The sequence below is a fragment of the Euleptes europaea genome, chromosome 14 (assembly GCF_029931775.1).
Source record: "Euleptes europaea isolate rEulEur1 chromosome 14, rEulEur1.hap1, whole genome shotgun sequence".
Lineage (NCBI taxonomy): Eukaryota > Metazoa > Chordata > Lepidosauria > Squamata > Sphaerodactylidae > Euleptes > Euleptes europaea.
In genome coordinates, this window is record NC_079325.1 from 33,195,212 (window position 1) to 33,214,676 (window position 19,465).

Below are 19,465 nucleotides of genomic sequence, written 5' to 3' on the forward strand. Positions count from 1 at the left end.
TCCAAGGCAGATGGTACATGCTTTACCATCAAAGATTTTTATTGAGCAATAAAGTGATTAGCCAGTGTCTTACAACACAGGGATCCCCAACGTGGTGCCCATGGACACCGTGGCGGTCGACACTTTTTCTGGCACCCACCAAGTGTTCTTAGGAAGTGGGCATGGCCAGGTAGGGCTCTTGCCCAGTAAGGCTTCTGATTGACTACTGGAGATTTGATTGGCTGTGCAGATTTTTTCAAATGTTGCTTTGGCAGCAGCTGCCACCACAGCACAAGGATCTACGCTGTGTTACTGAAGTTGAGCTGGGGCAATCATTTTGTGGCCGGCTCTGCCTCCTGTGGCAGCCATTTTGTTGCTGTGCCTACCATGCAGTGTCAGATTCTCAAGTGTGCCCACAGGGTCAAAAAAGTTGGGGACCCCTGGTCTTACAGATGGCAACCAGCCACAAACAACAAAACACAAAACAACCAGTCCCAAAGGGCAGGGATCTAGAGAGCAGGCAGCGGTCTGGATTTTTTGCAGCTCCCTGCCCGAGAAGAGATGGGGGAAAGTAAGTACATTCTCCCAGGTGCTCCAGTGCAAGGCACTTGAGTAAGTAGACCTTCAAGGACCACTGACATTTTTTAAGACCTTACTTCTTCCGGAGAAATGAAGCCACCTGTGTCCTCTTGAACCCATCCAAGTGATAGAGCCGGGCTGCCAGCCGCTGTGCTGCAGCCCGGTCTCCAGAAGTGCCGTTCACGACGAGGAAACCATTGGGTTCTGCTGGCTCCTTGGCGTGCGGCGTCTCCCCCGTTTTGCTGGGTTCCCCAGTGGACTCTTCAGAGCAACTGCAGAAAAAGAGAGGCGGATGTCAGCAGAAGCGCTGGGACATGGACACTCCGTGACCACCTTGGCGGGGGGCTGCAGTTACAATAACATGAGACCGTCATCTCTGGGCCCGTCATCATTCCTAGGGGAACTTTCCCACCCACACTGTTGACAGCCATCATGTCCCTGAGCAGAACTGATACTAAACATTAATCCTGAGCCTCTCAGCAATCCAAACCCAGACCCCAGATTCCTCCCCTTTAAAGGTCAGAGATGACCTGGCAACACAGGGGAACATCACAGCAATCTGTTGAAGGAGCGGCTGCTGAAAGGCCACTCCTGGATCCCCTTGCACCAGTGCCGCTGTCTTGCCTCCCCAGTGAAAGAGCACCCCTGTGCTTGCTAGTTTTACCCTTTCTGACAGCACCACATTCCCCTGAAGGCTTTCCTCTCACCGGACCAGCATGGCTCGTTTTGTGTTGTTTCCTCAGGGGTGGAGAGTTTGAGATATACACTCCCTCGCCAGTCCATAAGGGTTGTGTTCTCTCACTTTGTGCGGCCGCCAAGAGTTGTCCTTGGGCATTTCACAGAGCTCTCCCCAGTTGAGAACTGTTCTGTCCAGCAGTTTTCCCACTCCACAGTGCCCAGTCTCCAGTCAGTCACTCCACCACACAGCTGGCCCTTGGATAGCTGTTGCAGCTTGTATGACAGGGTGCTGCTCAGGTGTAGTACAGATTCCGGCAATGCCCAGGGAAAGGTGCCACGGGCCCTGCTTAAGATGCTGGCCAGGTGGTTAAAGGCAAGGCCGACTCAAGGTTTTCAAATGCTCTGTGCATGTCTGGGAAGCAGCAATAGGCACAACCCATGTCCAAATTTCCTTTTTTTTTTAAATTTAAATTTTTAGAAATGGATTTAGAAATGGATTTAGGGGAGGGGCTGTGGCTCAGTGGTAGAGCACCAGCTTGGCAAACAGAAGGTCCCAAGTTCAATCCCCGACCTCTCCAGTTAAAGGGACTAGGCAAGAGGGTGATGTGAAAGACCTCTACCTGAGACCCTGGAGAGCCGCTGCCGGTCTGAGTAGACAATACTGACTTTGATGGACCAAGGGTCTGATTCAGTATAAGGCAGCTTCATGTGTGTTCATGTGTATATTCGTCCCCATTGCTTGCAAATTTCTCAAAACATCAAGTTTCCAAATGAATTCCCCTAAGAACTCCATGGAGGCATACAGTGAACAGATCTAAAGCTTTCAGATTTAGCGCAAACATGTTAGGGTTAAGGAGGAAACGCCCAAAAGACATTAGCCGTGTGATGCTCGCAAGCCTGCCAGGGGAACAGACCTAAAACACGACAACCTTAACAGCTGTGTTCATAATCTCAACAGCTGCCAGAGGGCAAAGCTGGCTAGCAATACGTACACAGGGGCACAAACACACACTGTGCACAGCCTTTCCTCTGTAAACAGAAGTCCCTGGCATGCAGCAGAGAGAGGGGTTAGCCCGTGGAAATGGATTCCGATCCTTAGAAACCACACGGCAGAAGGGTATTAGCAGAAAGAGGAAGGCAGCAGTCAACCACCAGAGAAAATCAGAGGGCGACACGAAACAGTATGTGAAGAAGTGAGCTGTGATGCGCGGAAGTTCCTACCCTGCCAGAAATTTTGCCTTACAAAACAGTAAGAAAGCAGCAGTTGCCTAGCTAAAGGAAGCCTTCCACGAAATGGCTGCCCTGTTGCATCTGTTGTCCTTGGCCCAAGCCACACCCCTAACCACAGCTAGAGGATATTGTGGCCGGTGAACTGAAAGCAGCTGAGGAAGCCAACAGCCTGGGACTGAGAAACGTTACCAGGGGGTCGCTGTAGCCTCCGTCTTCTCCTCCTCCTCCAAGATCTCATCGCCACGCACAGTGGGCACCTCCACCATCTCAAGCCCCTCCGCTGAGTTTTCTAGCTTCCTGTCTACACCTTCAGATGCGACCAAGTGAAAATCTCTGGTACTGACGTCCTCCTGCAGACAGGAAGTTCTTTCAGGCTCCTCCACCCATGCGCAGAAAGGAGCTGGGTGGCTGCAGGAGGGCGCTTGTGGCTTGAACGTCTCCTGCCGCAGACTCGGCTCTGCATCAGGGGCCGAGAAGATCTGGGCGGCGGGAGGAGTCCTGCTGATCTCTGCAGGAGGCGGGGGCTGGTGGTTCTCATTGGGTTCTTGCAGCAAAACGGACAGAAGGGAGGCGTTGGAGTCCGAAAACAGTAAGCCTTCACCCGACGAATCCGTGGCTTGTGTTGCACCTGGAGGATGGGTAAGCCAGTTATACGGCAGCCTTTTGCTCCACAAACCCCTCACCCGTTCTGCACGGTCCTGTATAGCCTCACTCTCCAGGGCGGCACAGATGATCTTTTTACATCCCACATCGCCACCTGCATTCGTTTGCGGAGAGGACTCACCTGGAACCGAAACACTTCCAGGGTGGGAATCAGCCTGCTGGTCTGCAAAGCATCCTTGGTCCTAGAAGACACAGAAGGAGAACATGGAAACAGCCTTTGCGGTGAAAGGCAACCCTGGCTCCACTGGCCCACGCTGCCTCTGTCCTTTAAGATTTCTGTAGGCCACTGAAAGAGTTTGCCACTATATGCAGAAGGCTTGCTCCTGCACACGACAATGGATGCAACGGAGCGGCTGGAAAAGAGGGAGGGAGCCAACACCGGGAGAGTTTCGAGCAGTTTTTACATGGCTATCACTTATGTGACTTAGCCCATTCCTACGTGGGTTCACTCAACAGTACAACCCCAGCACGGCAGATATCAGACTCGTGGGTCATAAGAACATAAGAAAAGCTCTGCTGGATCAGGCCAAGGCCAAGTCCAGCAGTCTGATCGCACAGTAGCCAACCAGGTGCCTCTAGGAAACGCCCAAACAAGATGACTGCAGCAGCACCATCCTGCCTGTGTTCCACAGCACCTAATATATTAGGCATGCACTTCTGATACTGGAGAGAATAGGTATGCATCATGACTAGTATTCATTTTGAGTGGTAGCCATGGATAGCCCTCTCCTCCATGAACAGGTCCACTCCCCTCTTAAAGCCTTCCCAAGTTGGCAGCCATCATTACATCCTGGGGCAGGGAGTGAACATTGAAATTAAAGCCAGACTTTCTTAAGGCTCACATCCATCAGCCTTAAGGAGACTGCGCTGTAGATGGGAGTGTACAGAAAAGCAACATGGGAAGTGGGGCTCTGCTGGACTCCGCCACCATGCCTCACAGGCAATGACCTTACCTCTACGTTCTCTGCTGCAGGGCCATCGCTTTCATTATCCCCTTCTGTGATCACTAAAGGGGAGAAGGAGCGGTAATGAGGCATGTAGGTTGGGATAGGGCATGAGGTCAGCTCAGGTAGAGAGGGAGAGTCCGGAGCCTCAGGACTTATTGCAACACTTGTTTGGTGAAATAGGACACCATCCTGTTTTTCAGATACCAGCCCATTGTCCAGTATTCCCTCCTCATCTTCCACCCAAGCCCTTCCCTCCGGATGGCCCCCCAAGGTTTGTTCTTCAAAGGTGGTTCTTGTTGGGTGAGGACTCTCTTGAAAGAGTGGATTGTTGTAAAACAAGTATTCCACCTCCTCGTCCTCGTCTTCCTCCTCAGAGGAGCCTTCCTGATCCTCCAGTCTCTCTGATAACTCCTCTGACTCCTCACTATCACTGTCCAGGAGCAAAAGCTCATAGGATTCCGTCAAGTCCTGAGAGGCAGGTGTTTCTGGCATCTGCTCGGGGCTAAGACACGGGATCGTCTCTGGCTCCTTCTGCCTGTCGATCTCGCCTTGAAGGTCCATGACACACATCTGGGCTTGAAGAATGCCGGCCCAGAAGATTGCCTGGGTGGCATCATTGCTGCTTGTCTCCTGATTTTTCAAGTTTTCCAAGTGAAGGGCTTCTCTCTGGGGCGGCTCCACTTTCTCAGAGAAGATGTCTGTGCTCTGTGAACCTGGAAGAGGCCCTGCAGTGAGATCTGAAGCTAATGCTGGAAAGGATTTCTCAGCAGGTGTTTCAGGATCGCTGCTGGCTCCCTCCAAGGTCCCCTGCAAGAAATCTAAGTTCTCAAGGCATAAGAGGGAAGAGGGAGGCACCATTTCATTTTGGAGAGTTTCAGAATACAGAGGCAGGTCCCGGGCCTCCCCCAAACTACCTCCAGTTTCACAGCTCAGTTCACCTCTTCCGTAATTCGCCAGGAAGTCCATAAGGTCTGAACTGTGGGGTGGTCCGGAGTGCTCCATTCTGGCGTTCACCATGGAAGCTTCCAGGAATGGTCCACTTAGGTTAAGCCAAAGACGAGCCCTGCCCGCATCTTGTTTGCTAAGGATTGAGCAACACAGATTCCATGGCTCTCCTGCTTACCCTGGAAAAGAGAAAGCAAACACAGGCATGTGGGTTAACGTTTAATTAAACGAAAGCCAGAAAGCCATGGCACTTGGACTTTCTGAAAAGCCCAATCACCTCGAAAAACCCCTGCAAATGCTTGCTTTTGCATGTAAGAGATTCAGATAATCACAGGGACACAGACACGACAGAAACGATGCTTGGATCTCTTCTGTAACTTACACTGGCAAATGCATAGTCAAATGGAGTGACTGTACAAAACATGAGGAAAGGAAAAGAGGGAAAAGGGAAAGCAAAATGTGTGGGGACAGAAGTAATTGCTAAAGGGCTAGGATATGGATTTTCTGCCCAGATCCAAAGCTGCTCAGAGCCTGATGGCAACTTCATCACTCTAACGCAACCAATGAGAATTGGGTAAAACAGCTTGCAAACTACAGACAGAAAACTGGGCTGCTGCAGCTGCTTATAGCCCATTTCTCCAGCCAACGATTTCTTAGCCAACAGGGACTATACAACTCGAATCCCAAATTCCAGCTTAAATGGAGGTAGGTTGAAGACTCCATCACAACTTGGACATGCTTTCTGTTTGCTAAAAGGATACTGCCGCTCCTCCCTTCTTTCAAGCTGCATCAAAAGAGGAAAGAAGGGGTAGGATTATGAAGTACCCTGACCATATAGGTGCAAAAGGGGCTTTCATTCCAAATATTTTACCATTTCCATATATTGCCAAAGTGCAGTCTTAAGCGGTTACGCCCTTCTAAATCTAACAACATCAACGGGCTTAGAAGGGCGTCACTCTTTTTAGGATTGCATTGTTAATAAAAATTTCCTCTGTACACAATGGACAGCAGGACACCTCGGTGCTCTTATCGCAGGAGCAGGCATGGATCTGATAAAGGAAATGTCTGCAGGGACAAGGAAACCAAAGGTCCAAGAGTCAGAGTATCAGGCACACAAGTTCAAGCAAAGAAAGCAAGAGGATGAAACTGTGCGCATCAAGGCCCTGTCTGGGTTGTTAAAAGAGTTAACTATTCACAATGAAACCGGATTCCAAAATCCAGTTTGCTTTGACCTCTGACTAAAGCTGAGCAACTGCAAGTCAAGCACAAGACAAGTACTTGTTTGCAATATCCCTTTCAATGAAATGCCATGTGTAGAGGTATTTGCATTAACATAGCAAAGCTGGCTTCAGCGAATCACCATCATTCTTCTGCAGGTTTCCCAAGACCAATTACGCATGTTTAAAAAATATATCAGAGGACACAGAGCTAATTTCCTTGCAATGTCAACATTATACAAGCAGTCATGTTAGATCAGACCAATGGTTCATCTATTCCTGCATCCTGTTTCACATATTGTACGGAGAATTGCAAAAGCAGCTCCTCCATAGATCTATTCAAGGTCATTACAATACTGGCCACTTTGGGGGTTTTTCTCTGGTGCTGTATGCTGGCCATTTCCACACAGGTTCAATGCTGCTAGGAAGCAGGGTTTTTTCCTTCTTCCCCGCAGCATTGTGGCACATGCAGACATCCCCTGGGGTTTCCCCAGTTTCTCTCCAATCTTTCTCAAACCTGCTTTGCTGAGAAGTTTTGAGGAAGATGACAGTAAAGTCTGGGTGGTTGCTGCGTGGGTAGGAAAGTTTGGATGTTCCTGCCCTCATGGCAGCCGTTTTCCCTGACCCTATCCCCGCAGTAGCAATTCCTTCTTGTTGCCTTTCATCTTTTAAAAATTAACTCTTTAGCCCTTTTCCATTGCAGAGATATAACAGGAAAGGCATATCTCCACAAGAAAAGGGGATAGGGACTTTTTTAAAAAATGAAAGCTGGGAATGCAGAGAATTTCAGTATTGCTATAACATTCTATCAAAATGATGACATTCAACTGCTGATTTTTTTAAAAACTGAAAAGCCCCGTGACTGGGGAAGAGGGATGGTCACTGCTGGGGGAATGGGACAAAGATACTGCAACGAAACCTGCCATGTAGAAACCCCGTTGCTGCTGCACTGTATCGCTGTTGTGGGTAACTGCCCCACATTCTCCACTATGCAAATCAACAGAAATAATTCATTCAGTTTCTCTGCAATCTCCTCTTTCTTTAGCTATCCTTTCACCCCTCTGCCAGCTAAGGGCTCCACTGCCTCTCTGGCTGGTTTCCTTCTGCTGATGTATTTAAAGGTACTGTTTATAAATTGTCATAAATACTGCTTAGAAATTGTAAACAAGATATTACAGAAACTTGATGTGAAGGTAATGAAGAAAAAAATGTAGAGGATTGTAAACATAATGTAATACCCTCTTAGATATATAAATGTAAAGTAGTAAGCTAGATCTATTAAAGATTGTATAGATGATGGTAGTTAGAGAATGTGAGTTTAGTAAGCTAGTTTAACTGAATATACAGCATATTAATATGCTAGATTGCCCTGACCTGGATGGCCCAGGCTAGCCTGATCTCATCAGATCTCAGAAACTAAGCAGGGTCAGCCCTGGTTAGTATTTGGATGGGAGACCACCAAGGAATACCAGGGTTGATGTGCAGAGGAAGGCACTGGCAAACAACCTCTGTTAGGCTCTTGCCATGAAAACCCCAAAAAGGGGTCGCCATAAGTCGGCTGAGACTTGAAGGCACTTTACACACATACACAATATGCTAGATTAACTGTATGTATTGTTGCAACCTCAGTTTGATCTTAATTATAGGTTTTTTATAACTTTTATATTCTTTCTTTTCTTTGTGAGGTTTGCACCTCATATATTTATTTGTATCTTTCCATATCTATTATAAAATAAAAAAAACATACTATACGAAAGGTATTGTTTATCTTAGTGGTTTTAGCATTACGCTCCTCATATTTTCTTTTTGCCTGCCTTAATATTATCTAACATTTGTTTTGCCAGTCTGTGCTCCTTCTTGTTCACCTGATTCAAGAAAGACTTTTAAAAAGAAACATTCTTCCTTTTTATAGCTTCCTTCGCTTTACCCATTAACCACACTAGCATCCTCTTACACAGTAGCTGTCCTAATTTAAGACATGCATTCTACCTGAGCTTCCATTAAGGTGGATTTAAATATTTTCCAAGCACCCTAAAGAGATGTGACCCTCTTTACCTTCCCTTCTAGTTTTCTTCTGACAAATACCCTCATTTTTAGAAATCTCTGCTTCCGAAATCAAATACAGTTCTGCTGGACTTTATAGGCTAACTTTCATCCTTTGACTACTGTCCAAACAACACTCATATTTAGCACCAGGCCTCGAGCGCCGCCCAGGACCACATCTAGGGCTGCCTCCTATCTAGTCGGATCCATGTTCAAATTCTCCAAGGCACAAACCCTGTTGGTATCTAGGAATTTTGTCTCTGCGCCATCACCTTATCCAGTCAATGTTGATGATAGTTGAAGTCACCCAGTAAGGGAGGAGGAGGGAGATTTGGGGTTTGCCATTTTGCTTTTTGTTTTAAACTGGAAATGTTTTTAACTATTATTGCAAGCTGCCTTGAACCATGAGGAAAGGCGGGATATAAATGTTTTAATAAATAAATGCATCCCTCCAGCTGATGCCCAGTGGTCTTAAAACCCGATGACATCAGAACTTGAAAATGAAAGACTTCAAAGCTGAAATACTTATTTGAAAAGGTGGAATCAGAAGATGAGAGGAACCCTCTCCTCAAGGTCTGGAAGGAGGAAAACTCATCAGCCCTGTAGCTCCAGACAGAAGCTGGTACAGTTATCCCAGAGAGAAAAACAGGTGCCCTCTTGCCAATCCTCATGCCCTTATAAAGTGAAGCAGTCTAACGAAAAGCCTTTTATCTGGCTTAGCACATAAACATGCCATAAGAACAAGCCAGATCTTCCTCAACCCTTTCACTCTCACTCCGCTTAAAGTCAACGGCTATCTTGGGCAAAGTCAACACAGGCAAGCTGGCTAATATCGAGTAGGACCGTTGGTCAGCCTGGCTCAGGACTGTCTGCTCCATTATCTCCTTTATCAGCTGGATTTTGCAAATCCAGTGCAGCCTTCTGTGCTGACTACTACCTGGCTTCCACTGGTGAGGATCAGAGGGCCCTTTCAGTGATGGCATCCTTACTCAAATGGTTGCCATTTTGCTTTGGCGAAGAAACTCTACCCAGGAAACCTCCTTTGCCAAATAGATATGTACTCATAAACTGCCCTTAAATTATTAAAACTGGAACTTTGCAATCTCCAGATGTTAAGAATGCATAACAGATTTTGACCAAAGTAATGAAGAGCAAGAGCCCAGCAACACTGTTGACTTTTTGAGAAGATAATTCACAGTGGGTAGCCGTGTTAGTCTGTTTGCAGTAGTCAAAAAGGGCAAGAGTCCAGTAGCACCTTAAAGACTAACAAAAATATTTTCTGGTAGGGTATGAGCTTTCGTGAGCCACAGCTCACTTCTTCAGATACATTCTAGCTGTATCTGAAGAAGTGAGCTGTGGCTCACGAAAGCTCATACCCTACCAGAAAATATTTTTGTTAGTCTTTAAGGTGCTACTGGACTCTTGCCCTTTTTGAGAAGAGTTACTCTAAAAGCCAGCAAATAGAGAAAATGAATATAGCACCTGGACCACCAGCACAAAAATGGTTGTAAGCACAAAAGATCGTCCTTCAAAGAAAAATTGTAAAACTCCTATAACTTAGCAATTATCTATTGGATTTTGGCCTCATTATAGTCTTTATTAGGTGATTCTCTGTGCTAAGTTCCATAGTGGCAGGACAAATTTATAATGAATGGTTGGACTTCAGAATTCCTGGACATCCCTTGGGTCTTAACTGTTTAGGATAGGTCTGTCATCACTGTATCTAACAGTAAAGTGGCTAGGCTCCGTGCCAATCCCCAAGGCTGAAAAACCAGGCCACCCACAGACAAGGTCAGGGCCTCTACATACTTGGGAGAAGCCACCAGGATGCAGGCGAGTTTCATCTTGTAAATTAGCTAAAAATAAATGCCACTCCCCCTTACCCCTGTGCCTCCATGGTCTGATCCATGAAGGCAACTCTTCCGTGCGGACAGCAGCGTCCCTACATTTCTGGGACCCTGAGGTTTGAACTGTTTGGGGGTCCCTTTCGCAACCAGCAACAATAGGGCAACATCCCACAAGGTCCAAAGGGCCTTGCTGCCCTTGCAAGGACCTTGAGGCCCAATTGGCGGAGAACAGGGTGGTGGGTTGGAGTCCTTGAAAATGGCCCATACAGTGAGTCCCTTCCCACCAGCAACAAGATCTGGGTAACCACTGTTATCTTCTTCAGTGGGGTTGTTCTATGGCAGATGTATAGGTTCATCCTCTAATAGAGAGGTAGAAGGTCATCAGAGGGGGCTCATTAGAACAAAGAGGTGGAAATCTGATTTCTGGTGTTAAATTGCACAAGCGAGAGGAGTGCAGGCTGAATTGATAATTCAGATGTCTTCTTATGGTTCCGATTGGCTCTAGCCTTAGGGCTGAGCTATAGAACTAAAGCTGTGCACCAACGAAGGATTCGAGGATCCAGCTGCCAAAAATGAAGGCTATGAATAGATTCTGGCGAGCTCAGCAGGGGTTCGGGCGCTGCAAGCATCGGAGAAAATTTTGAAATCTGACCAATTACAGGGACATTTCGAGACCACATGAAATAGGCATTAGAGCATATTCTAAGGTCAATATCAAGTACTTCCAACCAGTTGGCTTATGATCCTATCACTAAAATCGCCTTATTTACAAACACTTTTTAAAAACTCCATTGATTTTTTTACAAAATTCACTCATTTAAAAAAAAATAAAGTTGCTTTAGGGTCCCCTCCAGGATTAGGGCCCCTGAAGCTTAAGCTTCATATAGGGGATTTATGCATGGGAGGCTTTGCCTTGGGTTTGCCGCTCTTTAGATGCACATTTCCCCCATCCAGATTCTCAAAACTCAACAAAAAGCCCCCAGGCAGAGTTTTGAGAATTCGGCTGGGGAAAACGTGCATTTAGAGAGTGGAAAAACCCAAAGACGCTGGAATTGACCGAGATGGCGACGCTTAAAGCTTTGATAAACCAGAACGATCATGAACAATTTTGGGGGGGAATGGGAGGCTTGGAGAATGTACTGTGAAAATTATTTTTTAACGGGACCATTCAAAGGATACTCATGGATCTGTGTGTGTGTTAAGTACCGTCAAGTCGCAGCCGACTTATGGCGACCCCTTTTTGAGGGTTTTTCCATGGCAAGAGACTAACAGAGGTGGTTTGCCAGTGCCTTCCTCTGCACAGCAACCCTGGTATTCCTTGGTGGTCCCCCATCCAAATACTAACCAGGGCTGAACCCTGCTTAGCTTCTGAGGTCTGATGAGTTCAGGCTAGCCTGGGCCATCCAGGTCAGGGCAATATAAAAATTAATACAAAATATAAATGAGGGACTCATGGATCTAACCCCTCATTTATATTTTGTATTAATTCTTATATTACGTATTGACTTTATAACGTTGGATAGGACCAGAATAGATTGAATAAAATAATATAGGGATTAGTTCCGTTAGCAAAAGATTATACAATTTAGTTTTAGATGGGAGAGGGGGGAAGTCATTTGATTGTTAAATTAGAAATACTATTTGTCTTTCTCTTTATTATTATCATTATATTGTTTTTATGGATATATTAAATGAAGAAAAATAATAAAACATATTTAAAAAAAATAGAGAACGGCAAACTTAAGGCAAAGCCTCCCGCGCATAAGGGGCCATCGGCGCGGGTCTCTTCCGAGCGCCCCGCCGCCGCCTTGCGGTCAGCAGCAACCGGCAGCGGAGCGCCCCACGATGCCTGCACGGTGTCCCCTGCGCGCGCGGTGCAGGGGACGCCCGGGCCCCGGGGGAGGAGAGGCGCGGCACTTACCCCGCCGGCGGTGCTCCCCGCGCAGCCCGGCCCGGCTTTGCCTGCAGGCGAGGGGAGGACGTCCCTTCTCCGCGAGTCCCAGAGGCTTGCACGCAAGGGAGGCCCGCCCAGCCCGGCTGCAAAGCTCTCGGCGCCTGAATCACACAGCTGTTGCAACCAGCCTGCTTTTTTCTGCTGCGGACCTACCGGCGCCCTTCCAGATCGCCTGCAGTAGACGCACATGGCACATGGCTCATTCTTTTCTCTTTTCTTTTTAAATATTTTTTTAATTTTTCTTCATTTAATATATCAACAAAAACAATCTAATAATAATAATTAAAAAAAGAAAAACAAATAGTGTTTCGAAACATTGTCGAAGGCTTTCACGGTCAGAGTTCATTGGCTCTCGTAGGTTACCCGGGCTGTGTGACCGTGGTCTTGGTATTTTCTTTCCTGACGTTTCGCCAGCAGCTGTGGCAGGCATCTTCAGAGGAGTCACACTGAAGGACAGTGTCTCTCAGTGTCAAGTGTGTAGGAAGAGTAATACTTCTTGATACTTACAGGACAATGATTAGCACTATTACCTTTGATACTTTTTGCAGGACAATGATTCAGCTCAAACCTAACCCCTTTCTGACTATATATTACTCTTCCTACACACTTGACACTGGGAGACACTGTCCTTCAGTGTGACTCCTCTGAAGATGCCGGCCACAGCTGCTGGTGAAACGTCAGGAAAGAAAATACCAAGACCACGGTCACACAGCCCGGATAACCTACGAGAACCAAATAGTGTTTTGAATTTAACAATCAAATGACTTCCCCCTCTCCCTCTTCCATCTAAAATTAAATTGTGTAATCTGTTGCTAACGGAACTAATCCCACTATTGTTTTAATTCACCTGTTCTTGTCGGATCCAACATTATTAAATCAATACCAAATTATGGAGATTAATACAAAATAGGAGTAAGGGATTAGATCAATGAGTATCCTTTAAATGGTCCCGTTAAAAAATAATTTTCACAGGACGTTCTCCAAGCCTCCCATTCCCCCAAAAATTGTTCATTATCATTCATGGCTCATTCGTGTGGTGCTGGAGGCTGACTCAGTCACAACAAGGCAGAGGCCCTTCCAAAAGCCGGCGCATCTCTTGCAGGGATAGCCCGTTCCCACAGGATTTGAGTGGTACGCAACATCTAGCATGCCTTCCTTCCCGTGCCAGAGCATCTGCCAGGGCCGGTGACGGTCATTTTTTGCGCCCTAGGCAAGGCTAACTACTTGTGCCCTCCCCGCCCCCCGACACCGCCAACCAATTTTCAAAAACAGATGTCTTGTAGGAAAATAAAAGCACAAAACTTTTGATAAGCCGTTATAATTAATGATACTCCGTCGCACTGTTGTGGTTCTTATCTTAAAATAAACAATGTAAATTGTCAGTTGCATTTTCCCCCCCAAGATACTAATCTGTTTAAAACTGCACCCCTCTGAGGCCTGCGCCCTAGGCGACTGCCTAGTTCGCCTAATGGTAGCTAAGGTTGCCAACCTCCAGGTAGTAGCTGGAGATCCCCTGCTATTACAACTGATCTCCAGCCAATAGAGATCAGTTCACCTGGAGAAAATGGCCACTTGGGCAATTGGACTCTATGGCATTGAAGTCCCTCCCCTCCCCTGGCAACCCTAATGGTAAGCACCGGCCCTGCCAACTGCACATGCAGTGTGAAATGTGGCTGCCCTGGGCTGTGGGCCAGTCCCGGTGTCCCCAAGGGCCCGGCAACACAATGCATCCGAACAGCCTTTCTTGTATCACCTTGTAAAACAAGGTTGCCAACTCCAGGTTGGGAAATTCGTGGAGATTTGGGGGTGGAGTCTGGGGAGGGCAGTGTTTGGGGAGGAGGAGGGCTTTAGCGGGGTATAATTCCATTGAGTCCACCTTCCAAAGCAACCATTTGCTCCAGGGGAACTGATCTCTGAGGTTTGTTGTAATTCCCAGAGCTCGCCAGACCCCACCTGGAAGATGGCAACCTTACTTTGTAATGCTGGTTTTCTTCCTTTAGGGCCGAAAACTCTCCACCACACCATTTAAACATGGGAGTTCTCATGTATCTCTTTACAAATAAAAGACACCCCCTGCAGAAGCATCTTGTAAATTTCTTGCCTGGGTATAGATAATGCTAGAATTATTTTTTAAAGGTATTAAAGCCTGGGAAAGGCTGCATCTGTCTATTACAGCCAAAACAACCAAGAGTCTCACGGCACCTTAAAGAATAACAAATTCATTGGGGTGGAAGATGTACATCAGAGGGTAGTGCTTCGGATCTGCCAAAGTGGTCTATGTTCACAAAAACTAATGCCCTGATAAGTTAGTCTTGAAGGTGCTACAAGATGCTCTTTTTTTTTTTGCCAGTGGTGATTAAAAGCTTCTGCCCAGTTAGAAACCAGTCCTAGGAAACGTGGTGCCACCTTCAACAAGAGCCAAAGCCATGCCACACCTTTTCCCCAACCTGTATCTGAGCCAGCAAGGCTAAAAATTCAGGACATCCTCCTTCTCCCACCCCAAAGACGGCGAATCTCCTCTGAAATAACCTAAATCAAGCCATTTCTTTGAGAATCAATTTCACGTGTATACATGAACACATGAAGCTGCCTTTTACTGAATCAGACCCTTGGTCCATCAAAGTCAGTATTGTCTACTCAGACCGGCAGTGGCTCTCCAGGGTCTCAGGCAGGGGTCTTTCATATCACCTACTTGCCTGGTTCCTTTAACTGCAGATGCCGGGGATTGACTTCCCGATAGGGATTGACTTCCTCATACAACATCTTTCCCATTCCCACCAATCAAAACTCCAGTTCCGATGCAATCGGGAACATCAAGGATACACTTGGAAAACAGGATGCCTTAATTTACACACACATAATTTGAGGACAAAACTCTTTCCCTTTGTCGCGAGAATTTTCAGTATTGATCATTAGTTTATATTAAAAATATTAGTAATCTATATTAAAAGAGTTTGGGTTGAAATTGACCACATATATTATCACCTACAGACCTGACTTTCAGAAAGCAGCTATTAGCTGACATCAGCTCCAAGCAGGACTCTGACTTAAAAGGGTCATAAGTAATTGCATCGCCAGCAATTAACCACCCAAAGCACATCAGATGCCCCAAAAGTTAGGCAAGGTTATAAAAACAGACAACAAATCAAGGGAAAAGATTGTTTTGGAACATTGATGGACAAGACAATCAGATATCAAAACTGACATTGAAAGAATTATTATGGAACAAGATATTTCTAAACAATTAAGTCATGATTTGCAGAAAACCTATTTCCTAAGAATGTGACAGGGAGGGGTCATTGGGACCCCCTCTCCTCTCTATAAAGGAACAACCCAAAACCCCAGTTCTTTGTCCTTCCACTGAGAGACCACAGACCCTTTGCATGGTTGCCATCTCTGTCTCTCTCTCTGGAAGTGACCCAGGGGCCTCTGTATCTGTTGTCTGTCAATATGTTTACGTTTGTTAAGTACTGTCATATATGTTAAATATTGCTTTCTCCTTTGCTTCATGTTCTTTCTGTAAGTTCAATAAAACTGTTTACTACTTATATTGCTTGAATGCTTCTCTGTATGAAAGGTTCTTTTATATCCACATTTCTCTGGGTTGCTTTTTGGTAAGTGAAGCAGGCAGAGAGGGCCATGCACAACGAACTAGAAGGTGGGGGGGGTGTCAAAAGATTCCCGCCACACCCTTGCTTAGATGATGAGGAAGATTGGACTTCAAATACACGGTACCCAGCAGCGTCAGACTGTCTCCCTTGGCCTGATGGATATCTCTCTCAGCAGGATGCTTTAACAGACATCATGACTGATTCCAAGCATGGAGCAGAGCCCTGCATATCAGGAGACACCGTGGCACATAATTCATGGACAACACACATCATGGTCCCTATGCTCATTAGTCCCTTCAACTTAAATGTACTCAGTTCTCACGTGGAATTTGATCCCATTTTCTGCTCTACAGACCTCTGCTGTAGCATTTTCTATAGCTTTGGACGGTCTCTGCTACCACAAACCAAGGTGTTCTAGATGCTTCACAGCAGGAAGGGCCAGCGGCGCAGAGCGGAACACTATTGTCATTCGGACTCTTAAGAACGGATCTTGTCACCACAAATCAGCCACGGAGCTCAGCCTGACTTCTGATAACTATCCCTAGACCAACTAAATTTCCCCGTTGTACATTCTCAGTCCTTTCCCAGCTTCTTCCCCAAGATTGGGAAGTTTCACCACATACTTACCCAACACCTCCCCAGTGGCCAGGTCTTTACCCGTTTCTTGAGTCAATGAGATGGGGCAAGCGAGCTATTTCCTGTTTGTCTACAACGATAAGCCCTCCTCCTGCCTTGCCTGGAGGAAATGGCACTGCAGGTGCAGAATACTCCTGGGGCCAAGACATCTTTAGGTTCCAGCTTGCAGAGGCACCGCTAAATGCAAAACTCTTGACCTCAATAATAAGTATTTTCATATACGGGTAACAACACTGGAGGGAAAGGGAAGGGATCAGCCCGCTTGTTGTCTACAGTGGGGAGGCAAACTGTTGATTCATAGCTCCCGCTCTGCCTCACCCTACAATGTGCCTTCCTTGGAAAAAAAATGCTTCTGGGTTTGTCATAAATCATCCTGCTTTGGAAAAAAAATGAGCCTGTTCCAAGGAAACAAATGTAGATGAGCGGCTTCATGATTGGGGTCAAACTCTCTCTTTGCCCAAGCGTCTGCAACACACACCCCAGATTGAAGAAAATATCTGAAATGGGTCAGAGTTTTCCAGATGCATGGCCATTTTGCACGGGAGGTTTTGCCTTGGACTTGCCGCTCTCTAGATGCACATTTTCCCCATCCGAATTCTCAAAATTCAAAAATAAGCCCCCCCCCCCCCATGCAGAGTTTTGAGAATCTGGACGGGGAAAAAGGCAAAACCTCCCATGCGTAAACAGACGGTCTCATGAGCAGTTTGTCAAGATTGGGACAGTAAAAATCAACAAAAGGGGAGGGGATGGAGGTGTACGGCTGCTAGAAAGGCCTCAGACAAAACCATTGCCAACTCATGGGGTAAACTGTGAAGAGGCAAATGCCCTGCGTCAGAGTGTGACATACGAGAAAGACAGTGAAATGCAGAAGGCCTTGTACACCATGGTGCAAGAGGAATGATGTAGCAAGAGTAAGGGGGGGGCGCTCCTCCAGCCCTTGACCAAGAAAGTAAGGGAATTAATTGCTCAGCATCCAGGCAAGATTTGGTTTGTGCAAGGCTAAAGGAAAACACAAACAGGTAAAATGGGATACAGGTGCAAGCAGAAGCAGCCACTATATCATATTCTGCTCCCACAATAGTTACTGCTTTGTGCAGAGGTGCCATCTAACAAGTTTCAGGGAAGGGAGATGTTCCACAAGGTCGTTATGGCCTTTGAGTGACACCTCCACTTCAGGTGGCACCATCAAATGGTGTCAGTCCCGCTGAAACAATGTCCTTCCCAAAAAGGGCTCCAGAGCCCAAGTGGTATATTTGCAGTTATACAGAATTTTTTTTTAGACAGACCTGCTCTGCCACAATAACACTCCATGTTTTACCCCTCCTAGGTGGAAGAGGACTGCGCTTAAAACACTGTGGTGTGGTTTAGGACAGAGTAGACAGGGCTTAATTCTTCATTTCATCACTGGCTTCTCACCTTCCTGAGTGGCTTGGGTCAACAGAAATTTAAAAAATAAAAATAAATAAGTCACCAAGGATCACATTAGTCAGCATCCAAAAAGCCCTTCCGGTGATTCAATGCATGTACTGGGAATCAGCTCTGACCTGGATGGCCCAGGCTAGCCTGATCTCGTCAGATCTCAGAAGTGAAGAAGGGTCAGCCCTGGTTAGTATTTGGATGGGAGACCACCAAGGAAGTCCAGGGTCGTTATGCAGAGTCTCTTGCCTTGAAAACCCTACTGGGTTGCCATAAGTCAGCTGCGACTTAACAGCACTTAACATACACATACACACTGGGGAATCACAGATCTCCATAACAGAGTAGGAGAAAGGCATGGGTTTTCCTGCTGAGTTTTCTCAGAGGACCTACTTGATGTTGATTCTTACTGTATCGCATCCTCAGACATAGGCCTCGGAGCCAGCAGGAGCACTGAGCCAAGTAATGATGCCATTCTAGCCTGGTGACCAGCCTGCAGAACAATTGTTAACAGGCAGAGTCCCCTTAAATTCCTATTGTGTGACTGTCAAGAAACAGCTGCACTTTCCCCTCTAAATCCTGTCACTTTGGTGTATATTCAAGGCCCGCAAACAGAAAACAAGAAAAGAGGGAGGCGAAGTGTAGGGCCTTTGGACCTAAACCCCACCTGTGTCCCCAGCTGCCTGTCTTTGATCTACTGAGTTTTACTCACCTCTAGTTTTGTTGGCCAAGCTCCTCCTGCCTAGGTTTGTACGATCCAGATCGGTCAGGTTCCCTTTTAAAAATTCACAACGTCTGGTCTGGAGCAGAAAGGGGAGCAAGGATCCCAGCGATCCATTTTCCGTTCAGCTACAAGATCTTCCAGACCTGCCAACAGACTAGACCTCCAGGTGGGAACAAAACATTCTGGGACTTCAGTCACTGTAGTCCTTGGTCACTAGAGCTGGTTTTGCTTATCAGTGGCCCTGGTTGCCTCTCTCCATGGCACCCGGAGGGAGAAAATCTCTGCGGAAAAAGGAACGCAAGCTTGAAGGAGGATGTCAGCTATTTCTCTTGCTGCCTGGATTAGGCAAAACGCTGAGCGCATGAAGAAATGTCTCAGTGTCCACACAACGGTGCCGCTGCACTCTTAACAGGAAGCCACTCACAAAGCTGTGAGTGAGCAGCAGAAACCACATGATCCATGGCAACTCTCTGTCCCGGCCCTCTTCCTGCCTGTGAGGAGCCAGCCACGGGGAGAGACGCTGAGCGGCCAGTGTGGCTCTGCCAGCTGGTGAGTTCCTGCGGGTGGCACGGGCAGAGGAGGAGGGGGGCTGCGCCAGCACTAGCTCTTCCTTATTGCCTCCGAGGCTTAACGTGGCTGGGATGTTTGCAGCTTAGCAGCTGTGACGTGGAACAAAGGGTCTCTCACTGCCATGAAGCCAGCAATGGGGGTGGGGGGATTTGGGCCGGAGCCCCTCCCTCTTAAGGAGCCCTAAGTCCGGTTGACAGGAGTAGGCGCTTTTCTTTCATTAGGTGCAGGGTCAGGAACAGACGCGGCTCTCTGTGCACTAAGAGAAAGAGAGAAGTAATAAGAAACAGGGGGACCTTTAGGGGAACAGCAGAGTTTGGAGTAATGCTAACCCAGTCACTAATCTACTTACTGCAGAAGGGAATTATGAAGCACAGACGTCTTATATAAAAGAGAGAGAGAAAGGGACCTACAGTATGAAATTAGATT

General features: G+C 46.8%; 1 protein-coding gene across 1 annotated transcript in view; it reads right to left on the bottom strand.

Annotated features, from left to right (window-relative positions):
* Nucleotides 1–18,535, bottom strand: part of PSD4 (pleckstrin and Sec7 domain containing 4) — a 36,458-nt gene extending 17,923 nt beyond the window's left edge. The window contains exons 1-5 of the mRNA XM_056861014.1: nucleotides 18,458–18,535; nucleotides 4,083–5,200; nucleotides 3,251–3,311; nucleotides 2,656–3,094; nucleotides 636–830 (exon numbers count right to left, since the gene is read on the bottom strand). Of these exons, the coding sequence (XP_056716992.1) occupies nucleotides 636–830; nucleotides 2,656–3,094; nucleotides 3,251–3,311; nucleotides 4,083–5,093 (1,706 nt within the window). The 5' untranslated portion in view covers nucleotides 5,094–5,200; nucleotides 18,458–18,535. The remainder of the gene's footprint in view (nucleotides 1–635; nucleotides 831–2,655; nucleotides 3,095–3,250; nucleotides 3,312–4,082; nucleotides 5,201–18,457) is intronic.
* Nucleotides 18,536–19,465: the final 930 nt, after the last annotated feature.